This window comes from Taurulus bubalis (assembly GCF_910589615.1).
Source record: "Taurulus bubalis genome assembly, chromosome: 12".
Lineage (NCBI taxonomy): Eukaryota > Metazoa > Chordata > Actinopteri > Perciformes > Cottidae > Taurulus > Taurulus bubalis.
Genome location: NC_136600.1, coordinates 23,617,255 through 23,626,640, shown reverse-complemented (window position 1 = coordinate 23,626,640; position 9,386 = coordinate 23,617,255). Strand labels below are relative to the sequence as shown.

The 9,386-nt window shown below is 42.4% G+C and overlaps 1 protein-coding gene across 1 annotated transcript; it reads left to right on the top strand.

Moving 5' to 3' along the window:
- Positions 1–609: 609 nt before the first annotated feature.
- On the top strand, positions 610–6,391 carry irx4a (iroquois homeobox 4a; the record flags this gene model as incomplete). Its single annotated transcript, XM_079228185.1, has 5 exons — positions 610–654; positions 1,531–1,782; positions 2,556–2,659; positions 4,226–4,536; positions 5,670–6,391. The coding sequence occupies 5 exons, from the start codon at positions 610–612 to the stop codon at positions 6,389–6,391; spliced, it is 1,434 nt and encodes a 477-aa protein (XP_079084311.1).
- Positions 6,392–9,386: the final 2,995 nt, after the last annotated feature.

Below are 9,386 nucleotides of genomic sequence, written 5' to 3'. Positions count from 1 at the left end.
CATGCGGGACTATAAATGAATCTCCAGGACATTATTATTATTGTTTTGTATGTACTTCCTTCTCTGTTCCCTCTCAACGATTTTCTTGTTCGATTGTTCTTTTCAGTTTTTTTTTTTTTTTTTTTTTTTTTTTGTTTCCCCGACAAAGAAAATGCATATTAAAGTTACAGTCTGGTCATTTTCGAGTGGGAAACTTCTGACGTCAGAGTCGCCACCGTTTAAAACAACCTGCCTCTGCTGCTGACGTCTTTTATACTACTTTTTTATTCGGGAAAAATATGTATCTGACATCAAAGTGATTACTCCAGGCAAAAGACATATAACTAATCCATCTATTTCTACAATACTTACACAAAAAGGCAAAAGGGAGCGATAGAAGATTGCTGCCTTTTTTTTATTATTTTTTTTATTTTTTTTTGCAGTTGAAAGGCGTTTGAGTGGGGGGCATTTTCCACAAATTAAACATGCTACTCTGCTTCGCCCTATAAGCATCCAAGGAGCCTGTGCTTACCAATCGATTGGTACAGTCAAACTGAGCTGCAGCCTCTCGCGTTGGAGTGGAGACCTTCAGTCTCGCTTTATTTCTGGATATTGGGGGACCTCTCTACCATGTCATATCCACAATTTGGATATCCCTACTCGTCTGCTCCACAAGTAAGTCCATGTTACCTTTGCTCAATTAATTGGATGTTTTGCTTTTGACATCGCAGCGATTGATTATCTCATCGATTTAAGCTTGATCCTTTTACGCATTTTGGCTGAGAATCAGGGAAGCTGCCCCGGTATTGCGTTACATCCATATACCTGTGTTCCTGCAGCGGTAGAAGAAGAAGAAGAAAAAAGGGTTACGAGAGAGAAACCAGAAACCAGCTAGACCCCCAACCTCCTGTTCTCTGATTTCTGCAAGATAATAGCCTCTCGGTAATGTCAGCCATATGTTTATCTGCGCTGGAACACACATGCCCACTTGTTCTGCACACGCTGTGTGTGTTTTGCGCCGTTACCCAGATGCTGTTTTGTTTTGGCGTGGAGCCATAACACATAATTTGGGCTTCACTCTGGGTATTGCGGGGCGTTGTGGGGAAAATGTGTTGTGTCTATTTGTAACGCGTTGGATCAGAGCTAACAGACGGCTCGTTTTTGGACACGTTTTACGCGCACATTACCACGGGAATACCACGCAGCACTCATCATCAAATAGCAATGTGAAGGCATTTGTATTTTTTTTTTTTTTTAATATTTACATTCTGTGGGGGAAATGTGCGAATAAGGTCGATTTATCCTGGGTTACTTCCGAAGAAGCAAAATGGGAAAAAATAAAAAACTTAATTAATTTCAGAAAAGTAAACACTGTTTGGAGACAGACTCGTGTTCATTAGAAGATCTTCATTTCATTTTTTTTTTTTAAGTAAAAGTTATGAACTAACTTTGAGATCAAAGTGCAACCAAAACATGTTTTAATTCAGAATTATACAAAGCATATACCGATAACTTTTTAAAAGATACATTTATCTCCCGGTCCCCACCCAGTTCCTGATGACAACCAACTCTCTGACCACTTGCTGCGAGTCCACCGGCAGATCCATAGCCGACTCCGGAGTGGCGGCGTCCGGGCAGACGCCCGTCTACTGCCCCGTGTACGAGAGCCGGCTGCTGGCCACGGCGAGGCATGAGCTGAGCTCGGCCGCCGCGCTGGGCGTGTACGGGAGCCCGTACACCGGCAGCCAGGGCTACGGGAATTACGTGACATACGGCAGCGATGCGTCGGCATTCTACTCGCTGGTAAGCCGCTCACCTGGTGCTCCTTGGCATTGATTAATGGATCCGCAGAGGGATGAGACTCAGGCGCCTCTCTGCTGTTCTTTACAGCACAAAATACCAGCTTTTCACTGGAGAGATTTATCATATATCATCATTTGAGCCAACTTGTCTTTATTAATTGGAAAACACTCCTCAGCAAGGTTTTACTTTAGATCAGTGTTTATATGAAGCAAGCAGAAAAAAAAGTTAAAGCACCATTTATTATTGAGATAAGTTTGTTTCTATTGGAAATAAGTTGTTTTTTTAAGCAGTCTGACGTTGAAGATTCAGTATTATTTAAGTATATATATTAAACATAAATTATGAACGAATTCACAACGTTTTCATAATAGGCATATGAAGTCCAATAATATTGTTTGTTCAAGTAGTGTTGCAGCACATTAAAGCTTCCTATATTGTGTAATATGTCTATATGTTGTGGTTAGAATACTATTCAGAATAGCTATAACTGATGATTATAATTAAACTGTCCTTATTTAGCCAGGAACCTGCATGGATGTATTTGATCAAGCTACTAAACCTACTGTCTCCTATTAATTGTCTGAAGGTTCATTTGGTAAAACATAGTTTACTAATGGCTGTTTGTAATTTGAATATAGTCAGTCAGGTTGGTCCATATTTAATTTTGCAGGCGGATATTTTTGATTCACAATAGCCAGTACAAATGCATCTGTTTGTCAGCACCACAGATGTTTACATCATCTCTAAACTCTTGTCTTTGTGAATCATTTCAGGGCACATTCGACACTAAAGATCCCACAGCTTCTGCGCATGCGGGAATCACCCAGGCAGCCTACTACCCTTATGATCCTACCTTGGGACAGTACCAGTATGACAGGTATGTTCTCTCTGTTATAGCGTGGCTTCTGTTCATATTTCATAATGTAAGACACTTTATTATCCATGCAAACATCAGACCACTTTAAATAAACTCCATGCCAAAGTGTAATTTAATAAAAATGTCCAGTTAGCATATTTGAGTTCTGCTAAGCCCACTGTCGAGGCTTGAAGGCTTACGACAACTGCCAAAACAGGGTGATCAAAATGTGGGTAACTCTCAAAGTGTTGTGCACTAGAGTCGGGCGAGTTTCCCCAGCGTTAAATCAATCCTCGCTGGAAGGTCAAGGTCATTCTCATCACGTCTAGCAACACTGGGTCATCACCTTCATCTCATGACATATTTCCTTCCTGATGGGGTGGGATGTGCTTTACAAGACTCCAGCGCCTTTCAGAAGAGACACGAGGCCTCTTCAGAGCAGGGAAGAGCATGTCTGGCATGTCGAAAAGGTCTCCTCAATAATCCCACGGCATCCAAATTAAGTCTGCGATATGGTTAAAATGATCATAACCCTTGAATGGAATCAGCAACTTAAAATAAAGAATCCCAGCAGTGACAGGCTAGAAAACACTCTTGCTTCATGTGTTAATTGATAAGAAAACTGTCATATGGATTTGCTTCATAGCGACATGTTTTTTTTTTTTAATAACAATAACTCTAAATTCTGTATAAAGTGCAAAAGGTGTCAGCAGTCTAAGGCAAAGCCGAACGAGTGGCACTCAGTAAAACAAGCAGGCCCACAGCGGTACCACTCTGTCTGCGCCTGCCTTTTACCTGAGGGCTCATCATTACACTCAATAAAGCAATTTTACAGTCTATTTTATCTGCGAGGAAACAACTCGGGGTATGGAAAGGTGCAGCGCTGCTCTCCTCTTGATTCCCTTAGCAGTGCTTGACCTGCACTAAGCTATACGGAGCAATAAAGGCCTCATAAAAGCCTCCCCGGAGAGGACTTTTACAGCTCACTGCTGACTGAAAATCAACACTGTGCATTTTAAATGCAGGCTGATGTTTGTGGGAGGAGGAGGAGTGCTATGCTGCGCTGGGAATGCTGTTATTAGGCAATGCATTGATATTAGAAAATGTGTATGCATGTTATCCAAACATATTGTAGAATTATAGCCAATTGTTTGTACTGATAGAAGATGCACTTTGGTGCTGCAGAGGGATTCTTTTGAGGGGTTTCAGGTACAGTATTTATTATTTTTTGTGCAATTATATTAAAAAATATCCTGATGAAGTTAGTTTTAAAGTCCCCCAAGGGATGTATATTCATGTATGATGTGGTTATGTGGTTCACTCCTTACCTAATTTTCTAAATCTCTTTAAGTGGCACGTTTTTATGATGTCTACTTTTAATTTTCCAACGCTGACATAATAATAGGGTCACACGGGTTTATGAGTGGGACTGTCGAGCTTATTAAGAACAGTCTGCATAATTCCAAGAAGCAGCTGGCTCTGTCATGGTTTTCAGAGTGTAACACATTATGAATTGCAATGCGACGAGCATCACATCATCTGTTCACCCTCTCATTACCATTGCGCTTGTGTTCTCCTCATTAACAGATATGGTTCCATGGACGGGGGAACACGGCGGAAGAACGCCACGCGGGAGACGACCAGCACGCTGAAGGCCTGGCTGCAGGAGCACAGGAAGAACCCGTACCCGACCAAAGGGGAGAAGATCATGCTGGCCATCATCACCAAGATGACCCTGACGCAGGTCTCCACCTGGTTCGCCAACGCCAGGAGGAGGCTCAAGAAGGAGAACAAGATGACGTGGCCGCCCAGAAACAAGGGCTCAGAGGAGAAGAGATATGACGATGATGAAGATGGGTCTCAGGAGGAGCAGATCAAAAGCGAGAACAATGAGGATGGTGAGTGACACCATGTCTTATTGCTCTGCAGAAATTAAGAAAATCTATACATCAATATGCTCAAGTGTTTGGCGGTATGTCGGAGATGACTGTTAATACATAATTATGTATTCTTAGCATCCCTTATGAATGCATTGTTATGTTGTGAAAGTGGTTAGTGTCAGGAAGGGGGACTTTTATCATATTTTTATAGCTTGAAATAAAAGCATGTGTAAGTATATTTTTTTAGCTACTGTTTCTTATTTTATCTCATTCAGAGAGATAAGGATAAATCAAAAATAAGTACCGAAGAACATCAGCAACTAGATCCCACTACTATGTAAAGTCCACTGTTATCATCCATCTTAAACACATAAATATACTTTTTTTTAATCCAACACACTATAAGCTAGGATGATGTTACCAAACTCTCATCTTTAATTTGTTTACAAATGTCAATAAGAACAAGTTTGAGATGAAATGTATTAATCGGTGTAATTTAATTTTGTGATACCTAATCTTGACAATAATATGTATTTTTGTGTTGATACATGTTATTATCGTTAAAACTGTATCTTACTCACAATACAAAAATAAGGAGAATGAGGCCTTACAATTTATATAGTCAAGCATTATATTCCTATAATATGCACTGTGCTTAAACCACTGTATTTGTATTCTTTATTTTTATTAAACAGCATCAGCAGTTTTGTGTACAGGTATGCTATATGCATACCACTATGATCATCATTTAAAAAAAATGGTTATACTAAATACCATAAGACAGGCCCCAGTCAGTTTGTAAAGGGATATGTTGTTTGGTCAAATCACTTTTACCAAGTGTAGGTGCCTTTTTAATCGCAAGGTTTATTATTATGACGTCATATTTCGGATGGGACTAATAATAAATGAAAGTGCATCAGACTGATATACAGTATTTCGGGTGGAACCTGATTCATGATTTCACTGATTCTATGTATTTAACACTATCAGGCTGTAAACTTGAACGTCTTCATTAAAGTTGAACTACTGCGTCTCCAGAGGTGATTGAAGCCTTTTCAGGATGCCATGATCACATGCACATAATGCCATAATCGCGTGACTCCATCTCTTCCACTGACATGTCTGCCGTCTCCTCGCTGTTCTCTCTCCAGAGACCAGAAGTCGGCCCGATAAGGACCTGCAGTTGAGCGACCTGGACGACTTCGACACGCTGGAGTCCGAGAGCTCGGAGTGCGAGCTGAAGCACCGATACCACATGAACACGCACATGACCACGACGGGCGACTGCCCCGCGGAACACCTCATCAAGGACGCGTCCCTGAAGATCTCCATCCCTGTTTCTCTGGGAGGGGAGCAGGACTTGAGCAAAAGTTGTCTCAAAACGAACCAGGAGGATTTCCAGCCGGACAGCAGACAGCAGGCCAAAGTGTGTTACAGCCAGCAGCAGCAGCAGCAGCCAGGAGGGCACCAGCTACTAGACGGGAAGCCTCGGATCTGGTCTTTGGCCCAAACCGCGACGTCCCTGAACCAGACTGAGTACCCGTCCTGTATGCTGAGGTGCCAGCCGCCGCCCCCGTCCTCCCTGTCCCCACCCCCCGCCGCTACCTCACCTGTCACCGGCCTGGACAACAGGCAGGACTCGCCGGTCACGACGCTGAGAAACTGGGTGGACGGGGTTTTCCACGACCCCTTGTTCAGGCACAGCACTTTGAGCCAGGCTCTGAGCAACACCGCCGTCTCTTGGACCACGAACAGCAAAGGCGCCATGCTGGAGGCGGAGAGGAGCGCGGCGGCCTCGCAGCAGCACCAAGACTCCTCCAAAGACAGTGCCATGAGCTTCCCAAAAACTATCAACAAACTCTTCTGCTCCTAACAAAACCAAAAGACCCTTTGATTGCCAAAAGAGAGACTCTTTGTGACTGACTGAAAGTCGGATGGAAACGCCTTTTTCGTCTCCATGATTTTTTTTTATTCGTTTTTAAAAGCAATGGTAGCTATAAACTGTTTCATTGGCGTTACGGGAGTGAAACATCCGGATCGGTTTGGCTTGTTTAATTTAACGCACGCACAGAACTTATCATGTATAACTAAAAGTTTACATATTGGGGAAAAAATAGGCCTAAAGTTTACATAATGTTTCTTTTTTTGTCTTCTTCTTTTTTTCTTTACTATGCGCATGCAAATGTAATTGAATATTATTTAGGTCTCAGCAGTTGAGTATCACTATTAAAAAAAAAAAAAAAAAAAAAGTCTCACAAATGCACAGCTCTCTTAGGAAGTGGAAGGAGAGCGTCTAAACTTTGTTCACTGAAAATAAAATCAGTCGGTTTCTGAGAAGCCCTTTGGTTGAGTTGCTGTCCATGGTGCTGAAATACAGCGGACTCAAATCCGCCCTTGGGCCTCGCTATTCTTCCTCGGTCTGCTTTTGCATGTGTGTTTGTTTTTTCATGTAAAAGTACGTCCACTGATTACATGGGACCTACTGCACAGTAGACAGGCGACTTTTCTTTCTTTTTTTTTACGCAATCTGCTGTTAAATAAAGCAGTTTAATCAGTTCAATGCATTCTATAATAACCCACTGCAACAGGCGCAATCGAACATCTTCCACCATGTGGCTTATTTTCTCCAGAAAAAAAAAAAAAAACACACACACAAACATCCACTCTCGTTTAGTGACAGCGAGAAAATGAGGCAGCTCAACCCTCAAGACAGAACAATATCAGCATCTAAGATCTGCCTCATTAATTCCCTCTAAACAGGCTGTAATTGGGATGTTCGCAGCCATATTTCATGTCAGGCCATTGATTTCCCCTCTCTGCTCTCTGATAATATTATCGAAACATCTCAACAGCGTCCATGATGCAGCTGTCAGAAGGGTAAGTTATTCGCCATACGTCCGTTAATGGGTTCAAAACGGAGGCCCTGCGAAATAATTTGAAGTGACGAGTTTTCGTTTTGACACTAACCCCTCAATTTCCTAGAGACGGGGCCCTGCAGAAAACAGCCTGCATGCTGATTCCTCCTCTGAAAAGTGAAAGGGCTTTACGAGGGAGGCACTCACATCGTCTAAAAGTGAAAAGGGCAAAGGAACTCGAATTAGTTGTTGTAGATAAAAGGGCAAAAAGAAAGGAGTCAAGGGTACTTGACAGTAATGGCGAAAGTGGAGCTCTCGAGGGACTCGGTCTGTCCTGCGAGAGAGGGAAGGGAGGAAGGGAGGGAGGGAAGGAGGGAGGACTTCAGTGATGAATTTTAATGGGAAAAGCCCCCCTTCTTGGAAGAAAGTGCTATAGTGGACAAAAGGGCTTTTCTATGAATCGGAATCAAGATGTATGTTTTTATTTGTTTTCTTACCTCGGGAAATCTCCCCTGCGGCATTTCGAGAGCAAAGTTGACATGACCGGAAAATAAATTGAAGCAAAGTCATAAATGTTCAGCGCATGCGTGGTTAATATGTGCTTATTTCTAAGGATATATTTTTTTAATTATCATTCCCCTTATTTGATACAGGCATGTTTATTATAGCCGACATGTCAACTCCATTTTTCATCGCTGCTGGTATACAGAAATAGGCCAAAGTTAAAGGTCCCACAGATAAAAGAATAAAGCCTCGACATTTAATTAATTTAGCACGAGGACTGATTTTATTAGACCTCCGAACCAAGTGGCTTTGTATTATAGCAGAAGAGACACGAAGTAAGACCAAGTAAAGGAGAAAGGGAGGGGAGAGAGAGAGAGAGAGAGAGAGAGAGAGAGGGAGAGAGAGAGAGAGAGAGAGAGAGAGAGAGAGAAAGAGAGAGAGAGAGAGAGAGAGAGAGAGCTATAACTAAATCATTCAGCCGTGGCAAATACGAACACACAGAGGGAGCGAGATGGTAAATTAACAGGGGCTTTTTACATAGAGACCAAATAAAACTGTAATCAGCGACGCGTTACTTTTCATTAAGCGGGGTTGACAGCAGCATAGTCAGCCACTCCGACACGCGGGAGCGGGGTCCGGGGCCGGAATAAACTGCTCTCAAACCGGGAGTCATAAGATAATTCCTTAAGCTCCATTAACAACTCTTAGCCGCAGGAAATGGGCTCCCCATGAAAACATCTCCAAATCTAAAAGCTTTATCGACCTGGCAAACCTCAGCTGATGGCTTCTCTTTTTTTTTTTCAACCCCCTCCTCTACCTCTACCTCTACCCCTCTCTCTCTCTCTCTCTCTCTCTCTCTCTCTTCCTCACCCCCTCCCTCCCCCCTGTCCCCCTTCTTTCAACTTAAGGGACAGAAACGTCCAACTGAGGTAATAGACTTTGACACAACACATTAAATGGGAAATGAGAAAAGGGAGAAGAAAGGGCACACTTAAACGCCTTTTAAACGTTACCAATTAGAGGTTTAAAACTTGAATAAGATGTGGGCCTTTGGCATATGCCTGACTGATGGGACTTTTAACTGAATACCTTCCACCACTTGGTAAAAGCAGCACGTAAAAGTGAGCACAGGATGTACTCCTCCTGTGAGGGAGCTGAGTCAAGGGATTGCTACAAAAGCTTTATCTCACTTTCTGAAGAAGAAGAAGAAGAAGAAGAAGAAGAAGAAGAAGAAGAAGAAGAAGAAGAAGAAGAAGAAGAAGAAGAAGAAGAAGAAGAAGAAAAGTCCCCCGGTGATGTGCAGCATGATTGTCTCAAGATATGTTTTTTTTGTTATGTGTCCCCCCCAGTGGTTCAAATGATATTCTGTAAGTTATGGAACACTTCCTTAACTTATTTCCTTCTCTGAAACAAGCATCCTGTCAAACACTCAAGCTCTGTTTATAGCAGAGGCTGAACTGAAACACTGAACAATCAGCAGCAGGAGCTTCCCCAGAGAGAGAGAGAGAG